Genomic DNA, 22,306 nt, shown 5'->3' on the forward strand with positions numbered 1-22,306 from the left:
TATCCAATCTCAACACACAGCCTATATTGTAGCAAAAAACAAACATTACAATATTGAAATGGACATCACCTACTTGGATCGCATAACTTTAAATTTTGATACCTTTCCCTTATAATATGTTGAGTAACGAAATATTTTAATAATTAATCCACCCTATGCTTAAAACACAAAATGTATACCTAACACCTAAATGTCAAAGGCAATTTACCGTTTTCATAAAGCGAACTATAATATAGTTTACATGTCATGTAAATAAAGTTTAAAAGCTTTTAGTATCTGAATTTAAAGCACCTGTAACAAAAATACTCCTCTATTTAGTCCAAAAACTAAAGAAATAAAATACAATGTCCTATTGATGGTGGTTTTGGTAAAACATTTGGAGCGGTATACACTGGCGTAAAACCTTGATGCTATATATAGTTTGTAAGTAGCAGATGAAAAGCATTCACATTGATAAGCTGTCTCAACATAAGAGTTCATTGGGTCAAAATTCAAAGAAAATAATGATCAGATAAAAATAGTTATATAAGAATGATTATAGTATCAAACTCATTAGCCTCAAGTGCTGACAATTTTAGAACACACGGTTTTGCAATAATAATTCAGATTTACTGAAAGAAGCAAAACTTCTTACGTGGTTCTGTGAGGCACTGGAAACTTTTAATGCAAAAGATTTGGTTATTACAATTTAAAATTCTGCAACACATTTTTTCATAAAAACATTTAGTTTCAGAAGCAGAGTTGATAGTTAAAATGTAAACACGTCTAAGAAAAACAATTAAATTTTTTTATATAACGAGACGGACAATTTGAGCAACAAAATACAAAAATTTGAAAAGTGAGAAATTAATTTAATTTGTTTGAAGTTAAACATGAAGCTACGTAATTGGCTACCTATACTCTTCCCACCATGAGTATCCAAACTTGGATTTTAGGATTACAAATCTTTAGACATATTGCTGTGCCACTGGAAGGGCATGTCAAATGAAAGTGCAGTTGGAAATAATAAAAACAAATACACAAATAAAGTTTTTAAAAAGTTGAAAAATTCAATCAGGAATAAAAGTAAATTTTGTAAAAGATGAAATGACACAATAAGCTGTTAATTGTTGTAAACTAGAATTTAGGAAGATTTTGTTTGTTTGTTTTAAAGTTATATGCATTAGTCATCCCTAATTTAGCAGTATAAGACTAGAGGGAAGGGAAGGCAGCTAGTCATTACCAGCCACCACCAATTCTTGGGTTACTCTTTACTAATGTATAGTGAGATTGACCACACATTATAATGCCGGCTGAAAGGGTGAGCACACGTTTGGTGTGATGGGGATTCGAACTCATGACTCTCAGATTGATTACGTTTAGAAAGGAATTAAAACTCTGTAACCACCAGACTAGAGAATTAATCAGCACTAAAGAAGAAATGAACATAAAAACAAAGAAAGTTGTAAGATGACAATTGTAATGCTATAACTGTCATTAAGAATAGCATAAAAAGATAACTGAAGGAACCATAAGTGAATTTACAATAAAAATATAATTATATACACTGCCACTGAAGTCATTAACACCATTGTTTGTAGATGTAAGGCATTCACAACATCTGATATGTACAATTGTGCAACTTTTTTGGTCCAAAAAAAACTACAGGAGGAATTTATCCTTCTTCTGATGGGACGGTGAAATGACACAAAACACTCAGTGTTAAAGAAACATACCATTATATTTACAATAAATAGAATATTTACGAACAAGAATTCCAACTCCTGGCTCAAAGCTACAGAGCCACAACTCCAAAAATTCGAAGTTGCATTTCAACATCTCATGTTTGTTTGGTTTGATTTTAATTTTGTGCAAATCTACATGAGCTCTTTCTGCACTAGTCGTTCCTAGTTTAGTAATGAAACACTACACACCACTAACACTTAGGGTACTCTTTTATCAACAAATAGTGAGATTAGCCATTGCATTATAAAGACCTCATGAATAAAAGGGCAAGTATATTTGGTGGGAGAAAGATTCAAATCTGTAACTCTCAGATTGCGAGCCAAAAACCCTAACCACCTGGTCATGCCAGACCTTCATGTTTCGTTGAAAATGACAAATCCATTTAGACTTACTGACAATCTTACACAAAATTAAACCTTTCCTTTAAGAAGTGAAAAATAAGAACCTTATACAGCATAAAAATTGCCTACTTATAAGAAGTACTTAGGTTAATACTTTACATCACAGTGAATGGTGATGAATTGGTATATTAATGATAAGTGTTTATTTTTAAGCATATAATGATAATAACCTACCAGTTAATAATTCATCATACATATGTAATCCATTTTACTGTCTTAGGTAAATTCAGTCAAGTATTGCAAATACTGAATGTGAGATTCACTTGCCATACATTTTGAAAACCAAAAACAAGTTTTTGTAAGAAATGGTTAATATAATAAAAAAAAACGTTATAAAGACATAATCCTGCCATCAATATATCAATATTACAGTAGAGCAAACCACATCAAAGAGCAATGCACGTACCATGGCTATATCAAATGCTTTGATTTACATGACTGAAAACCTCGAATGATTGTTGTTTTCTGGTATGTCTTCGTTTCTGGTTTTTCTTTTTTTTAAGCAAAAAGATACATGACTTTATATCTGAGCTCTGTCCACCATGAAGAATCTAATCTTAGATTGTAGTGTTGCAAGTCTGAAGACTTATCGGTGACTCATCTGAGAATGCATTTAACTTACACACTTGAAGTCCGCATGAAAATGAATTTAACATCCAAAAAAACAATATCGTTAACTTTATATGTGACACAATAAATCAATATTCATACATGGTGATATCCAATCTTATATAGATATTATTTTGTATTTCCTTTTCTGGCACAATGCCATCAGTAAATGACACAAAAGCAAAAGATTCAGAAAAAAACATTGAACTCGAAAAATAACAAGCTTCTAGACTCTTTTATTCTTTTAAAGACATTTTGCTTAAAAAAGAACAAAAATATAAGTAATCATCCTACTAATTCCTCGTAACACAAGAATATAAATAAGATGTCAGAACAGTCCTAAACAATCCACAATGAAACATTTATGATTATTCAAAAGAAATTGAAATGTACAACACTAAACTTTAGCATTAATTAACATTTACCTATAAAAAAGAAGAGTAAAAAAAAACTGAAAAAATTCAAGAAAATAAGTTACATAAGCATCAAAATATGAATTTTTTCACTTGTAATGAGATAATAAATTTTTATTATAATGAAAAATTATTACATATATATATAAACACATTTGCTCTTAATTGAGGTGTAAATAATCTCTTGTATTTAAAAGTTTAGTACAAAAAACGTAAGCAAATGTATATACAAGAAACCACACAGTATGGAAAACATACATAGCTTGACAAAAAATCAAAATATGACATTAAAAACAGTACATGTATATCTTACAAACTATAACTGAGGTTCTCACATTGTTAAAAAAGTAAATTACACTTTTATTTGTGAAAACCTTTAATGTTTATAGTTGATATATGGATAGTCCATTGTATAAACTACTAACTTATACAATCTATAAAATTCTTGTGCTCTTATTTCAAATGTTTTATACATGTTAATTCTATATTAATTGAGGAATTAAAAGAGACACTCATCAAAAATATGTGGCTATTTGTATTGTGTCCATGGAAGGAAGGAACTTTTTTCTATGTCACAATGTCTTCAAACTTCTAAATGTTTATTTAACAAAGAGCAAAATAATTAACAACACCTGTACAAGTTTTGCTCCCTTTATGATTCATGGACAAATCTCTAGTTTTTCACTCGTATGCAATGTTGGTTCTATGTAACAAACCTATAACAATAGGTTAAACATATGTCAACAAGTACGTTTTCTGAAGTTAACAACAGTTCTGAACAATTCAGTGTCACATGCGAATTATCAACTTCCAAACAAGTGACTAAATGTTAAGCAATAATATTTATAAAAACTTTACTTTAAATAGATCATCTTACACTTTACAGTTTAAATACTCTAATCAGTTTTAGAATGGACTTTTAAAAAAATGCATGCATAATATTAACAGATGATAAGTATGTTTTAGGTTGCAGAAAACAAATTTAATTTCCTGTAACAACAATTAGACATTAATTGTTAGGCATAGCTAAAAGAAAGTTATAAGTGTAATGTCAATGCTATCAATATAAACACACAACATTGTTAATCAATGGTAATAGAGAAAGAAAAGACAGCTAGTAAATATCACCCATTACCAACTACTATTTCTCAACAAAAAGGACAAAGGTGGGATGTACAGTGAAGTGAATTTAACCCCCAAATTGTGAGTCAAGCACCTTAACCCCCAGTCCATACCATGTCCTATACAAATATATACATAGAAAGAAAGAGAAATTCTCCTAAGCTCCACACACAGCTAACAATTAATCAAACAAAAACTACAGTATATATTTCAACTGGCAGATAAGGAAAATCTTCCAATGTTCAAGCACATGGAGGGGTGTTGTCTAAGATAAACTCAGTTTATATATTGTATAAGCCCATCAGTAGAGTCCTGAAACATTAAATCAGGTTATAATATACCCATTATGTTAAATACAAATTTCAATAAAGTGGAAATAGTTTGGTCCACACATTCCATAAAACTTTCAAGTTAAACTTAACTTTTATAGTATACTGTTTATTTACTTTTTCATTAATAATATCGTTTATATTAGTTAGTATGTTGAATTTCATTAAATTATATCCCCACAAAGAAAACTGTTATTCTATTGTTTCTTCTTTTTCTTCCAAACACTTTTCAATTGATATCCATTCCTTCACAGATAGTCTTGAAACTTGGTAAGAATATATCTTGGTTCAATACATCCACATAACGTTTTTATTTTTTCTTGTTTTTATTCTTTATTTAGCCCCTTTTTTTAAGGCTCATATGAAGTCAAAACTCCAACAACCTTAAAATGTATATTGGTAGACTTCTGAGCAGTCATTTTTACAGAATTCAAGATTAAAATTGTCACAAATGTAAATTTTCAAGCACCCAAAAAGTAGGCATAGAAAAAAAGTTAGATTTGCTCACTAAGTCTTTTTTTCAGGGAGGTCAGAGTTGACAAAACCATAATTATGAAGAGTTTTGTCAATAACTTGGTCATACTTAGGTCCTTTTACATGGTATTGATAAAAGTTACTCTTCTATCACACATTGAAAACAAAAAAGATGGACCTGGTATTTTTTTTTTATTATTATTATTATTATAGGGGTCAAGATGTCATAAAAGTATAGTTTCAGGGTTTTGTGATGATTACTCCACTGTATTTCAGCCAATTTACATCACATTTCTTATAAATATATTTTTTATAGATCCCATACATATACATACAAAATATATTTTATGTTTTTTTGTTTTTATGTTAATTTTTTTCAATTTAGAAGTGTGTGAAAGGTCAAATAAACCCACAATTTTAAGAGTTTTGGTCAATTATTTAGCCATATTTTAACCAATTTATGTGATATTTAATACAAGGTACTCTTTGATAGGTCCAGACAGAGATATAGACAATTTTGGAATTTTTATCTCTTGTTCAATTTTTCAGCAGAGAAAAATTTTTTTTGCATTTTTGTGAACTATTTATGCATATGTGAATCAACTTACATGGGATTTGGTACAAAAACACCTTCTTGCAACTCCAAAAGAGTAATATAATTTTTCTGGTGACAAAATTGGAAATGTTGAAATTGCATAAGGGAAACATCACATTTGCCTTTGAATGTTGGCCTCTTTAATTTTTACTTATTTTTACTCATTATACTTTTATACTGTTGTATTGTTAGCTTAAATTGTGCACTTAGGACTAACCTAAATCTTCTTATCAGACCAAACCTCTTCAGATATTATCTATATGATGATCAAAAAGTAGTTAAAGCAAAATGTACCCAAACTGATGAAACAACACATTCTAATCTTAATACAGAAAAAAGCACATAAATTTAGGAGAGACAAGCAGAAAATGAAGCAACAGTAAGAAAGAGAAAAAGCATGGGTACATTTCAGTAACTGTGAGAAAAGAAAAGAAAAAATGTAGAGATTGATTCAGTGTTATAGTAGTGCTGTGGGTAAAGGATCAGTTGGTATTGATGAAATATATTTTATTTGATTGTTAATAATATCCTTAATAATCAAAATACAATTCTTCAATAATAAGCAGAAAATTCAAAACATCTGTTGTCATGGTCAAAAGATTTTGTATGCCTTAAAAAAGTAGCTATTGTATGCAAATACCATGCCTAAAAATAACTATTGGCAGACAAAAACAAAAAAAATATTAATAGAGGATAAAATGAACACCTTCACAATGCACACCATATTTTTGTAAAACAAGATGCTGAAGAATCAGAGTTATATAATAATGCTTCTTACTTTAATGGAAAGGCAGGTCAGGCAGAGGGCTAGAAGCAGTATGTCAGAGTGCAATTCACTCTCCAAAGCTGGTTTTAGTTATATATTGCTGATGAACATTTAGGAAAACTTGTGAAGAAATATTGTCCAACAGCTAAAATATCACCAATATATGCTACTTTTCATTAAATGTACTTGCCTCAAGTCTTTTGGAAATTAAAGACAGAAATCAAAGAGCAAATAAGAGATGAAAAAGTATGTCTGATTGCTGAAGAGTCATGATATGTATTTGGAAAGCCCCCACTCAACATATCAAAACTATAAAAGGGAATCATGAAATTGCACAAGGAAATGTTTCTAATGCTACTATATCAAGGATGTCAGTACTGCTGAAATACTTATAAAATCATTACAGCAATATACAAATAAGAGATCTGATGTTAATTCCATTCTATGTGATTCTACACAGTAAATCCAAATAATAGTGAATAGCACATGTTGGAAAAGTATCAATAAACTCCTACATGTTAAAGATATGGCATATTTAATTCATGTTTATGTTGACATACCCTTAGCAGCTCTGTAATGTCAAGGGCTAAAAAGTAATTATCAAATTTGATGTCTTGTTTAAATAAGCCTACAATTTAAAACAACTGTACAATGAACAGTATGCTAAATTTGGAACTGAAAATGTAATTAAACCTACAGCTGTTGTTCCTACTAGATAGTAGTTTATTTGAGTGTCTGCAGGTTATATGCACATGGGCTGGCCTGACTGTTTCTCTTGAATAGGAAGAATGGTCTGAACAAAAAGATGTCCAACATTAATTAAATCATTCCCACTCACCAATAGCAATGAAAAGTCTTAAGTCAAGCTTGTCACACTAGGCTCTCTGCTCTGTCCACTGCAAGGAATTGAACACTAGATTTTAGCATTGTAAGTCTGTAAACTTACTTCTAAACCACTGGGAGACAAACTAGTTTTACCTGTGTAGAAAGAGATGGTGTTATGTAACACAAAATGTACCAAATTACAGAAGATAAGCTTGGAAGAGAGCACAAAAGACTGTACCTAAAGAGAAGCACAGTTGACTTTTAAGAATTCTGCCAACTAAAAATGATGCTTATGTGATCCAATCCATTAATTTATTCCATATAGCCCTCCATGAAAAATTTAAAGAAACAAATGAAAACAATGTCTACCAATGTGAAACTATGGATGCAAGCATGAGTTCTGCATCTGTACATAAAGTCAGTTCAGAATGAGTTTGACATCTACAAGAAAATATTTTCCCTTGCAACTGAAACTCTGCATTCAGGATTCAATCAATACAAAACTGAACCTTATCCAAATAATACAGAAGTCACAGCAGTGAGATTCTGGAAAAATGTTGCTGCCAGATATCCAGCTCTGTCAACAAAAACGTTAATTCTACAGTGCATTCCTGATGGAAGTGCAGCAGTAGAACATTCCTTTAGTAACTTACTCTGTATTCAAAGACAAAATTGCAGAACATTTCCTAAAATACACTTGAACAACAAATGATATATTAATGAACATTGTAAAAAAATCAGTGTAGTATATTTTAAATCTTTCTTTAAACTTGTTACTTTATTAACCTATTTAAGGCAACACAAACTAGTAGTAAAATCAAAATGTACGTTCTCTGGAAATTTTTAATTAGTTGTACTTAACTTTTTTCAGATTGAGAGAAAGCCCATCTGAGAATACTTGGAGGCTGAGTTTAAGAAAAACACAATGAAAACTGGGAGCACAAAAGACAAGTATACTTCTTGTAACTCTTACTTTTCAGACTAAGAAAGTAGCCCCTGATATACACTTTGTTGGTGTTTAAAAATATCTTTCTTTTTTAACTGAAAGATAGCACAAACTAGTGACATAATCAGACTAGTAAACTTTTTTTTGTTTCTTGTGATTCAAAATTTCACACAAAGCTACACAAGGGCTATCTGCACTGGTCTTCCCTAATTTAGCAGTGTAAGACAAGAAGGCAGCTGGTCATCACCACCTACTGCTAACTCTTTGGCTACTCTTTTACCAATGTATAGTGGGATTGACTCTTACTTTATAACACCCCCCAGCTTAAAGGGCAAGCATGTTTGTGTGATGGGGATTCAAACCCATAACTCTCAAATTACAAGTTAATCACCGTAACTACTTGGCCATGCTGGACCAAACTTTTCACACCTAACATGTAACTTTCTTCAGATTGAGAGAGTAGCGAGTTGTATTTTGTTTCTGTTAAACATTTTCTTTTTTGTAAGTAATACTTGATTTTAACTTCAATATTTATTTTTTCTAATTATAAATAAAGTTCACCCTATTTACCACTTTTTTCATTAAAAATTCTACCTGCTTTTTTTAACGTTATTGACTAGAATTAAGAAAAAAAATTACCCCAAAACAGTTCATTATTCCTGCCTTTCATTGTTCCATCAAAAACATGTAAACTTATGTAAAAATGCATGTAAACAGGCCATGTGTGTGTGTTTGTACATGTATATAAATAATGCATATTTATTATTCATTCCCTCAAAAATGTTATTTTAAAAATAGTATTATCCTACGATTTATCTCTTTAAACTCTGTTCAGATATCATTATCCTTTATCAACTAAAAATAGAACTTATTGTACTAAAAAAAACCTAAAAGTTCTAGAAATATATTTATGTTACAACATATATTTTATTATTTTACGCGCCAATTAAACATTTACAACTCACGTACACTGGCAAGACGTTTGTTTCTTCATATTTAAAAGTGGTTTAACTTATTGCCAGTAAGACTTACTCATATTCTGTCAGATTGTGACAGTTGCTGGACACAGGTTATAACATGTGAGCCATTTAATCTATCTTTGACGTGCTTGAGAAGTGTAAAACATTCAGTGTGGTCGCTCTTTTTTTTTTTTTTATAAAACATGTAAGGTATTCAAAGTAGGAAAATCTTAGCTTTGGTTGGTGTTGCACATGGCCTTTAATCTCTTAACTGAAAAAAAAAGTAAACTTCTAACAATCGCATTTAATCATTATCAGCCTGAACAAAAAGAAACATCCAAAACTGAAATAATATTTCCAGGCCTTATATGACGATCTTTAGAAGGCGGTCACGTTTTCTTCTCATGCTACTTTTAGTTGACACATGCGTACTAAGACTTTTTGTTGTTGTTGTTTTTTTTAACAGGTCACATCAGCGGATTAAAACAATACATATAAATAATGCTACAGTTATGTCCATCCTTATATTCCAAGTAAATGAGAACGACGTTTTGTGCATGTGTTGCAAAGATGTTAAACATGTGGAGAGGGTCTTTCAAAAGTAATGCACATATCGCCTTATTTTTCGGTCACTGAGTTTTTCCAAGTGCTGAAATTTGGTGTATTTTAAGGTATTTGTTTGTCGATTAATATCTTAAAAGCACTATTATTCTGAAATACCAATAAAAAAGGTTAACGCTGTAATGATGTCACAAATGACAATTATCTTAAAAACGTATATTAAGCACAGAGGTAGATTAATCAAGCTGGTTTGAAGCACCACGTTCAAGCGATGATGTCATAGGGCACGTTATGACATCATAAGCTTCCAGGTGATACGCCCACACCAATTTACCACCCTATAAAACCATGTATAGCCGATGTTCCATATATGTGCAGTCTTTTCAAATCTGATGCACATTACATAATAAACATTTTGTACTCTGATAATAATTGGCCCACAAACACGTAACAAATTATCAACTGTTTTTAAAGGTTCAACATTTTAAGTTTGAAAAGTAATACAAATTTATTTTTATTCAAGTGTAAGAACAAACAGACAAAAGCTGAAGATAGAGAGATATATACAAAGATTTATACGCTGAAATACATAAAATTCATAATATATATATATATACACATACAGACACACGTTGATAAGCAAAGAATAACTAGTCCACAAAGTTTTTAGCCAATAAAGCTGTATATTTTTTCCACTAACACTACATTATAGTTAAATAAATTTTACGACACCACTAATATTTCAAGTTATGCAGATTAAGAGCTTTCAATGTATACTTTTTTCGCATATATACGTAGATAAAGAGTCTAAAGGATTTTCGCTAACGGAAAAGTCCTAGAATGATTTTCGAAAAAGGAACCACGCGAAATATCAATACCAATCAATTCTATTAGTGCTATTAGGTGAACTGTCTACAAATAAAGTTTGGAATAATGCGGTAAATAGTTAAAAGGAATTCATAAAAATATAAAAACCAGATTTTTATGTAATTTAATATCATAATCGTTAATTGAATCAGAACACAAAAAAATTTAAAAAGTATTTTTCACGATTACGCGGTTTTGTTTGTTTAATAAATTATTCCTAAGCTCATCTGCAAAGCTACACTCAACAAATAAGTGTAAAGTAGTTAAACTTTGAAAAGAAGATACTAAGTGATGTGCAAGTACAGATAATTAAATTTCCGTAAAAACTATTCAAAGCAAAAAAACTAAACAAAAATCATTTAATCCTGGTCACTGAAAGACAAGGTGCATCCAAGTTTCCTGGGATGTGTCCATGTAGAGACGATTTCATGTAGCTGCTTATGGTGAAATGACGTATGCACAACGATTTTATATTCATTACAAAAATTGATTTACTGTTCGTAGAAACATGATTCAGTTTAAAACGCCATTCCAGTACTGAGCTGGTGGTCATTTGTGTGAAATGTATAGTTTAAACACTTAATCCAATCTACACCAGTGGTTACGTAACAGTTATAGATAATCGTCAGACAGTGCTATGTGCCAAGTTTAAGCCTTCAGTTAATGGCTAAGCGAGCTTCAAATAATGGTGTTTAATCGTCAACAAAGCTAAAAAAAATATTTACCAATAGCATGCATATCCACGGTTTAAAGGACACTTCTTGTCAGGGGCAGTTGAGAAAGAAGTGTTATATACACGTGAAGCTTTTGATGGTTTTTATTGGAATTCACATAGGATTCGCTTTTACGACATAATTTTTTTAAATACATGTTAATATACTAATTATACGTTTTCACATATTTTCTTATAACGAAGCAGAACCATTTACTTTTTCCGAGTATATCAAGCAGGGAATTATTCGATCCAATTTACAACTAGAGGCACTCTCATCCTTAAGTGATTACATTGTAAAATACGAAGCTAAGCTTATCTCGCTGACATTTGTTTAAAATACCAGCACTAAATAATGAATTGCAACTCCCTGTGTGAATCTTCCTGGAACTTCACTATATGACTTTATTTGTAAACCAGATTCAATAGTCTATTACTATTCCATTTTTTAGTACACGTCCTAAGCATTTACCCACAAATTTATGAGATGTTACAGCAGCTTGAATAATGCAAAAAACATGATGGCGCTGAAATAACCCAGGAAAGAAAACTTGTACATGCTGAGTTTAAACAATCCAGGTCAGGGTTAGTGCCTAAACACCACATATGCTTTGTACTGAATGAATCGTATCATCGGCAATGAATATGGAGGATATAGTGTCGTTGAAACAATATTACACATTCGTCTTCTCTGAAAACAACAACGGTCCAAATAAAGAATAGTGTCTTTAAAAATACAACAAACCTAATATTATTTTCTTATGATAAATATAAATTAGTTACGCTTCGCCACCAAAAGGTTTGGTTTATTTTGAATTTCGCACAAAGGTACTCGAGGACGATCTGTGCTAGCCATCCCTAATTAAGTAGTGTGAGACTAGAGGGAAGGCAACTAGTCATCACTACCTACCACCAACTCTTGGACTACTCGTTAACCAACGAATAGTAGGATTGATCGTCACTTTATAACGTCCTCACGTCTGAAAGGATAAACATGTTTGGTGTGACGGGGATTCGAACACGCGACCCTCAGATTACAAGTCAAGTGCCTGAACCACCTGGTCATGCCGGGCCGCCACCAAAAGGCATTCACGCCATAACAGTATATGCTCTTTAATATCAACTAAAGCAAACTGATGTAAACATTAACGCAAAAGAGCGCTGTCAGAGAAAGAAAATCACCAAAAAAACAGTAAACGTGAAAACATTTTGTATTTTTTACTTGTAGTTTATATACAATTACAACGTTTTGGGCTCTTGCCGTTCTTCATGTTATGTTGCTTGCTAACTGGTACAAGACAGAGTTCGAATGATATTCCGTGAATTTGGGGAGAAAAAAAACCCGACAAATACAACTACATTCTTCTTACTTACAAATATTCTAATTAATTTCGAGTTATCTTTAGAATACAATGGTCCACTTGGTGAATTTACTTGGATTGTAAAATTTTACTCCAATCTATTAATATCGAATTAGACTGAAATCTTTTGCCCTGTCGATTTAGTATCGAGAAGATAGTGAACAGTAAGCCTAACTGACCCAAACTTGGGATACAAATCACGTAAACAAATCAGGTGTTCTCTTCCACGTTTCTCCTAATTTGTCAATTTCGGACTTTGTCCAAATCAGAAGCAAGTAGAAACAATCTTTCAGATCTATCGTTTATCACCCACAAGTCACTGCCCAAGAGCATTTTTCTCAATTCGATAGATAGGCTAAACGATGAGAGACAAAATATTTCCCGAAACAATATTTACACAACAGGCCTACCTCGAAATATTATTTATTTATGCACTAGGCCTGTTTGTTAACTATCAAGACATTCACGTCTGGAAAGACGACAAAATGGATCAATAGTATTAAGCACAATTACTGTTAGGCATAATAATTAAGTTCAGTCTATAATATATATATAATTAAAATTATAAGCACTTTGTTTGATTACTTAAGCTTATGTTCTCAATGATTGTAATTAAAAATATAAACATTTTTCTTTATTTCTTATACATATTCTAATTAATTTCAAATTATTTTGATAGTATAATAATCTGTATCAATTTGCTTAAAGTTTTTGCAATTATATATTAAACTGTTGATCTTAGACTGGGTTCACATTTGTTTGACTCGTTGCTATGGTTTCAAGCAACTGTAGCAATCTTGACATCTCTATATGAGCAGTACAGTCCCATCTTATTCACACAAGATGGCCTTTGTGTAAAAACATAAATAATAACACAAACAGCTGAATAAAGTAAAAATAAGTAGTATATATAATAGCCGTCGGTTGCCGCCAACCGGTTGCATCTCTTTGGTCGGTGTTTTGAAATTAGGAATGGCGCCACATTACCTGGGCTGACAAACTCGTTGAGTTCTCGTTCTCCAATTATGGAGAACATGTCTGTACTTTGGCGTGTAACCATAACCAGATAATAAGAGATCTCTTGACAACAATGTGAACTTTACTAATTAAAAAACGCGAAACAAATCAAAAATAGTTTGCAAAAAATTAAAATTATGAAATAATACGTGTAAGTTCTGTTGTTTTTTTACGTATACGAGTTTAAAATGTAATAAGTTATTTTTATTTACAAAAATATTTTACAGCAAAAAATTAAACTTTTGTCTAATATCTACGATCACAGTTACGTAAAATAGTCAATTACGTCGTAAGGGTTGATGTTACAAATTCAAAAAAAATCTACGGGTTCTGGTCTTCGTTTGGGTCTAAGTTTAGAAATAAAATTTTCAAAATGATCATTAGAATTGAAACAGTGAACTACTGTTTTTTATTTTTTGTTATGACTCATTATATCACTAATGTTTTCACGTGCACGTTTGGATACCTGGGGAAACCCAAGATAAAGTTGTTCACAGCTTAAGCATTATATTACACACTTTGAAGAACAAGTAGAATGGACCTTTCATGTAATTGTTACTCTTGGAACCTCATATGGATGTTTTACGATCATTACAAATGTAAGTGTTACAGCGTGGTATATTACAGGAGTAACAACACTTGGAAAAGTACTGGTATTTAATCTAATGTTGTGTGTGTTGCCACCAGTTAAAATGCTTCCAATGTTTGTGATATATTTATAAGTTGGTATTAGATACGGGGGAAGATTAAAGGAAAAAATAATTTGTAAGGGAGCTTACATGAAATATAGAAATTGTTTAGAAATGTGTGTGTGACCTTGTTATTTTTGGACAGTAAGAGATAAAAAGTGGGGTTCTGGAAATAAAAAAGGTGTGTTCGAGAGGGGGGGTCATGTTATTTCTAGTGCCAGAGCCTCTCAGCATGAGAATTCAATCTGTGGTCTTCACTACAGATTCTCTGCAACCTTATAAACTGAGATTTCGGGATGTTATGTTTTATGAGCTGGATGTGTATGTCAGTTGATTTATATTGCATGGTTAAATGCTGTAGTTGTTTTCCTAGCAGCAGCCAAAGCACAGACTTTGATCCCTCAAATTATGTAGTTCTGTTGCTGCACTTTTGTCAGTGAGCAATCTGATCTAAGTAGTGTTGTGCATTCCATAATTACGAACCACTAATCACATGAAAAGTTAACCTGTCTGGAAGAATCTCTAGTGTGTGTTTGTGTGTTATTTTATCAATTTATTTTATTTCATTCATTTGGTTGTTATTATTTCACATTTTCCCACTAAATCTCCATTTCAAACAAGGGGAGATTATGCTGTTAACAAAATAAGAGAAAAATTTGAGATCAAGTCTGTTAATTGCTGTAACAATGCAGACAAACTGCAAACCCAGCTCAGCATTAACAACCAATATGGAACTGTACAAACAAATCAAACCAATTCGGGTCAGTCACGACAAAAATAACTGGAAATTAAAAGACACTAACATTAATATGATCCCATAGTGTCATAGAGCCCATAGTGATTATGTGTTTGTTTTTTGTTGTTTTTATACTGTTATAACTTCTTCAGATGGTAGTTGCAGTATTTTGAAACCACTATATATTTGGCAAAATATTTAGATAGTTAATATTTTAAACATATTTGGACTGTGGAAAAAGTGAAGGTCACAGATCTCAAGTTTGTGGGCCTACTACAGGTTTATCTGGCCCTATTTTTCATTAAAATACTCATTTAAGTAGGAGTTGTTTTTTGTTTCTTAATGTTTGCAGGTTTTTGAAAAACAATGATCCAGTAACAGAACTAGATGGAAGGACAACATTTAACTCTCATAACTGGGAAGGGAGGAGGGGGTCTTAATTGTGGTCATCTCACACACTAACTATTCACTGTCCTTCATGTTCTTCAATACTTTACTAGTGAAAGCTTAACAACAGTTTACAGCTTTATAGAATTCTGCTGATTGGTAATTGTTATTTTATGATCACATTAAATACATACACTAACCATAATGTAAATCTGAAGATATCAAAGTGTAAAACTCAATAAACACAATTTTAATCTTTCTCAGAAATACATGCTTAGAAACACACTATTGATGGTGAAACTAAACAAAGTAACAAACTGTCCCTTGCATACTGCTTAAATTAACTTTTTAAATATTATCATTTCCAAGCTTCAAAACACATTATTAAACTGACCAAACAAAAATACTTGGATGTAATACTTATACACTTATTTCAATATTTAAAAAGTTATCTTTTTAATATATTTAAGTACATAAATATGCAAGACTATGACAAAGCAAAGGAGACTGAACTGCATATGACATTATTGCTGCAATACTACAAATGTGCCCATCTTTCCTGTGAATGGTCAACAAACCCACTTTCAAACAGCAATACTGTTGGTACATGTCATAAATATACACACAATTAACAAACAACTGAAAATATAAGAATGAACAGTAAAACTATAGATGGGAGTATACGTAACGTAACTTCTAGCATAACAAATATAATGGATATGAACTGATATATATTACGTATATTACATGAATGTAAGATGTTCAAAGTATTTTGTTTTCATACATAGCTTACATTCTCACCAAACAGCCAAAACAACATTCATGTCTACTTTCTTCTAAAATATCGTGGCATAAAGACTTTTGCTTAATAATTATCCTTTTTCTGTATAAACAGTGACATAATGATGGATCATTCACATTTTGTTCATAAAAGAAAAATAACAAAACTGCACTATCTTCAACTACAATGTACCTTGTTTAAAAATCTAAACATTTATATTTAATTATTCAAAAACATTTTGAATTAAAATATACATCTCAGAGTCAGTGTCCAAGAATTAATAGTGGTAAGTTAAAAAATATTTTAATCTTCCCAATTACCATTATTAATTTACTTAAAATAACAAGTGTAATAACATATGATTTCATTAGTTTTAAATTGATGGCATATATGTCACAAATCTAGACACAATCATCAAGCTTATGAACTTTACAATAATTAAATTAATAGGTTATTGACAAACATGATCACCATACATTACACAGGTATGCAATAAGACTGAACATTTGTACTTTCACTCAGCTTTCCCTTATTAACTTACAAACTTTAATAGCCACAAAAAATATTATTTACAAACAGACCAATAACTCTTAAAGTTTATAATATACATGATGGGTGGATCAAAGCAACAAGAGGTATTGATAGAATGTCACTGTATAAGATTCACTTCAAAAGTAACTTACCACAGAGAATAAAAATGTAACCTTCATTATATATATATATATTATTATTATTATTATTATTATTATTTCCATTAATAATAATTTACAATCATAGTAAGCTATAAGAAAGTTGCTTACTTTCACTGAATTCTGATATCAAAATATCTTAATTGTGTCATGTTTAATATATTTACTTATTTAACAAAAATATTTTCAAAATATATAAACAAATAATCCACCTTAAAATATTTCTAACAATATAAATATGCACACCATGCAAGCAGTTAAGTTAGTCTAGTATATTTAATACATAAAACTGAACTTACTCTGAACAAACAAAATATTTTAAATGCACCTAGTTCTTATAAAAAAAACAACAGCTCTACACAAAAATTTTGATACAAAACAGTCTTTCACAGTAACCAAACTGTGTGATTTATTTTAGTACAAGCTATGTCTACAGTCACTGTTAAGTGTGTTTACTTGTTCAAACTCCATAAAGCACTACTGAAAGTAAACATGTATAACAATACTGTACAATATTTACAGCTAAAAATTATTATATATACACACACTATTTTTCACAATAACGTTCGAAACATTAACTTTTGAACACTCACATGAGGATTTTTGTCCTTTATGAAAGACATTTCTTCAAGTTTACTACAGTGTCACCTTTTCCTTAAAGACTTTCTATTCTAAAGTGTAGAGTGATGTATGCCAGCTTATAAGACATATGTTTTTTTATTCCATACTTACTACACTTTATTTCAAACATTCATGTAGACCATAATGAAAATAAAGTGATCATGACAGCCACAATTATAGAAGAATCATGATGTGTTTAAAAACATAATTACACTTGAATTTGCATTTACTTATTCTCATTAGATTGCTAATGTGTTGTTTAAAATTCTCAGATGGTTGACAAAAAATGTCTACAGCAGTGAAACTCAATGTTTTCTAATGCTGACAGGGTCCTACTAATTACCACAAAGTAACCACAAACTAAATAAGACACAAAACAAATTTAATTTGAGCGAATATACTTTACTGCCTTGTAGTGAAATACCCTAGAGTAACAAACTTCTTATAATGAGAACAAAAAAATGTAATCTTACTTATGATTTTTTTATATGTACACAACACAGGTAATAGTAATACATATAATACTAAACTTATTGGATAACAATGACAAATTGATAAAATGCTTTAATCTTCACTGTGAAGATCCATTTTGATGGTTTCTGGAAATAAAATAACAAAACAGTTGTGGTCAAGAATATTTGACATTATTGTCCAATACATTTGTGGTACTTTGTAATAATTAATAGGGCTGCTGACATTAAATGTACTATCAGAGTATTGTGCATCATGTAATTCCATCTATTACAATGTGTAAAATTTTTTCACTTTCATTAAGTCCTAAAGCTTACAGAAGGATGGAAAATTACCTTTCAGTTTTGTTACAGGTAGGATGTCTGAGAATAGTCTGCCCTTCTTTCATTTCCACCACACAGTGTGTCTCCAACTCTATCTCTACAACATATAAAACATTTATTTTCATTAAAACATTACTTACACCAAGAAACCTTTAAAATAAAACAGCTTACTTAAAATCTTGTTTCACTATTGATTTAATTACACACCTCAAATTTGGTTGCACTGTCAACTTTAAATACAATATACTTCATAGTTAGTACATTAGGCCTCACCCTAGTATCAACTATAAAAAAAATATTTGAATTAATCTTAACCATAGATTTCTATTCATTACACAAAGTATTTCACATGTGAGAAGACATGATCTTGAAATTATAAGTACACAACTAAAATGTTAGTTTCATTTGTCAAGGAAAAAAATATACCTTACATAAAAGTAGGATTTTTAAAGCATATAAAGTTCTTAATTTCAAGAAAATATTAGTCTCATTTCTATGATTTGAAAACCTGTAAATCCATTGAAAGTTAAATATTGCAGCACCACAACAATTTCTGGAAATACCATAAATTCTGCAGTGGGTAAGGTATAACTGCATCTAATACCAACAAAATTGTTGAAGACTATGAACCAGTTAAAGAAACATATCATGCTATGACCATTATCACTGACAAGAATTAAAACTCAATTAAAATATTGTGAAATCCTTACACAAAAACCTACAAGATTTATGAAAATAATGTACAGTTTCACCTGAACTAAACATAAAATGAAGTGTGTATCTTCAATGCTTGATGCAGTGAATAATTGATTTTGAAATTTTATACATTAAAAAACATGACTTTTTTGTAGGTTATTTCCTATCAAAACAATATTCTGTAGAGAATTCATTAACAACATCACATTAAAAGTTATAGTTGTTTTAGGGTTATTATGTTGGTGTTCTTATTTAATAAACAAAGCACTGCTGAACATTCACTAGGTAATTTGTTTTTCACTGCAAGCTAATCAAAGCTTTCTTCAGGCAATTAAAATTGTTAGCAAGTCACATAAAGTTACAAGTATATGGCACAATTTTTTGTGACTTACGTTACTGCACTATATTTAAAAAAAATAATGGTCAAGTGAGTAGACAAAATGTTTTTTTTATTATTTATATCTGATGGCTCATGAGGTAAGTTAGACATTTTTGTTCTTTATGTTTGTGTATAAAGCCTTAAATAGTTTTATTTTTCTATCTTTTTGGCAGTGATTTATAATTTAATGTAAAATTACAACTAAAATAGTTCTACTCATTACATCCTTTGGGTGATGTTTTATTATGCAATATAAAATTACAGCTACTTGTTTGAAAAACTTTCAATTTTGATGTAATACACAAATGTAAAAATTTTCAGTTGTATCATTCATGAAATAATGTTTTCATATATATATATATATATATATATTATAAAAACACATTTGTTTTAAATAAAACTAATCATCACTAATTCTTTTTATTTAGATTTTGTTGTGTTTTTCCTCTCTCTCTCTCTTGCTTCTATGATCAGAATCCACTCATTACCACTATAATAGGACCTCCAGTTCAAAATTTTGATGCATTTTGTGAAGAATATTACTCCAGTTATAAGTTTTATAAATCCAGTATTATTATTCAATTAAAAAGTATGAAAATAAAGGGAAAATTTACAAAATATGGTTTATCAATTATTGTTAAAATAACTAACAAAATTGGGTAGTGATTAACCATTAATATAATTGTCTTATTCTCACTGGTCTGATGGGCACTGATATTAGGTGAAAAGTCCAGCTGACACTAAATACAGTTTGTTTGACATACCATTATATTCCTCTTTACTTTCACTGATGGATTCTTATACTCATGATATATGTAAGTATCACTTAAACAGAAATGTGAATGCTACTACAGGGTGCAGTCTATCAAGATATTTACACTATAACATGTGATATACACAGACACTATCATCACCACCATTTTAACTTTTATTTATTTGTAATTGGCTCCAGTTATTATAAACAATGCATTCAAACTAATAAAGCACAAAATACCAGTATATAACATTCTGGGGGAAAATATAACTTGAATGAAATAAATTCCAACAATAAAAACAAATACAATTATAACCTAAATTTAAGATACTCTTTTGGAACATACAAGTTATTACTATGATTTGCTGAACAAAAATGTAAATAGATATAAATAGTTTAGCAAAAATTATGTTTGAGTGAATCATTAAAACGGTGATAACGATAGTATGTGTAGACTTGAAGCTACAATGTAAATATTTTGGTAAGATTGCAAACTATAGCAACACCAAAACATATTCAAACTATGGCATGTGGCCTTTCATATCTGTATACTGTGTTATCAAATATACATTTAACCATATTAAAACTAACTGCATGCACTAAATCATCAGACACAAAAATCCACAACAATATAATTCTAAAATAGCTATATATAAATTTGCTGGAGAACAAGTGTTAAGCCTTCCAAAACCCTCACTTATGAACTCTGTTACAAAAGTAAAACTGCAATAACATGAGCCTAGCTTATCTTTTCTAAATTTTAAGCTTGTGTCCTCTTGCCCTATTAGTACAATTTCCACAATACAGATTACAGGAATCACAGTCCTTAATCTTAATTATCATCAAGATAACATTGTAAAATTCAAAAGAGATCATCCTTTACCATTCTTTTTTCAAGACAAATAAGCTGAGATCTTAAACTATTCCTGAAATATAAACTTCCATCCCTGTTCATATCCTATCAGCTTTCCCCTGAATACTTTCCGGTTATTCGATATCCATTCTTACATAAGGAAACCAAAAGTGTACATTGTACTCCAGTAGCTTATGAAACAAGGAATTTTTCATGTGTAGATTAAAGGTGAATCGTTCACTTATGTGGATAAACATTTTATTGCATGTGCATTTACAATAAACAAACAGAATATTACCAAGTTGAAATAGCTTCTATCTCCCTAACTCATATCAATATACATGTAGTGATTTTATGGTTTTTCTTTATTTATATTTTTGGCTTTAAGAAAGGTTCATCTTTATAAGGAAATCCTTAGAATTCCATTTAGTGACCCACCACTTTATATATTGATGTGTTAAAATCTATTACATGGTATTATAAGTAGTTTCTGAATACTAATGAAGCTTATTTCAGTCATTATCATACATAACTTTTAATGCTACGCAGGAAACAAAACCATCCAAGCAGAGCACTATTGTTAGCAGAAGGTAAGATGTATCAACAAAAATATTGTTTGTAAGTCTAAACAGATTATAATTTCAATTACACATGCCACTGACCAGGCCTCATTTGGAATAGCATTTGATTTTGGACTCCTTAATTTAGAAAGGACATTGAAATGTTGGAAAAGATTTTCAGAAGGGCTCCTGGGATAAAAAAGTCATCAAACAAGAGCAAGTTTAGATCTATGAGTGAAATGTATTTCTCTTGAGAGGATTTGGTTAAGGTTTCTTAACAAGAGAATTAATAGCCCTGAAGCATCGTTTTCCTTTTGTACTTAATGGTCAGAATGATAGGCCTTGGAAGCACAAGTATAAATTTTAGCAGAGTAGAAGTCATCTTTAGCTAAGATAGTTTTTATTTTTTTCAAATAGGATGGTTGACTTTTAGAATGGGTTACCTTCAGCTGTGATGGATTCAGTTAAGGGAACAGAGAGGCCTTTAATATTTAAAATGATAAGGGCTGGCTTTTAGGTTGTGTTTTTTATAGCTTGGTTTAGTGAAAGGAGCATCCCAGATGGACCAACATGTCTGTTGTTTTCTTTAAATTTTATACTCACATTCACATAAAGAGATATCATAAAATGTTCCATTTTTTTCAGTGTCAACTATATGTACACACATACTGAAAATATCTGAATA

At 30.5% G+C, this 22,306-nt stretch overlaps 2 protein-coding genes across 3 annotated transcripts in view; one reads left to right on the top strand and one right to left on the bottom strand.

Moving 5' to 3' along the window:
- The window catches only part of LOC143223204 (ribonuclease kappa-B-like), a 514,553-nt gene that overhangs the window by 312,393 nt on the left and 179,854 nt on the right, over positions 1-22,306 (top strand). The gene's annotated exons all lie outside the window — the stretch shown is intronic.
- The window catches only part of LOC143223200 (kinesin-like protein KIF13A), a 121,295-nt gene that overhangs the window by 98,114 nt on the left and 875 nt on the right, over positions 1-22,306 (bottom strand). For both annotated transcript variants that reach the window (XM_076450802.1, XM_076450801.1), the window contains exon 2: positions 18,392-18,476. In XM_076450802.1, the coding sequence (XP_076306917.1) occupies positions 18,392-18,476 (85 nt within the window). The remainder of the gene's footprint in view (positions 1-18,391; positions 18,477-22,306) is intronic.

Source organism: Tachypleus tridentatus, chromosome 8 (assembly GCF_004210375.1).
Source record: "Tachypleus tridentatus isolate NWPU-2018 chromosome 8, ASM421037v1, whole genome shotgun sequence".
NCBI lineage: Eukaryota > Metazoa > Arthropoda > Merostomata > Xiphosura > Limulidae > Tachypleus > Tachypleus tridentatus.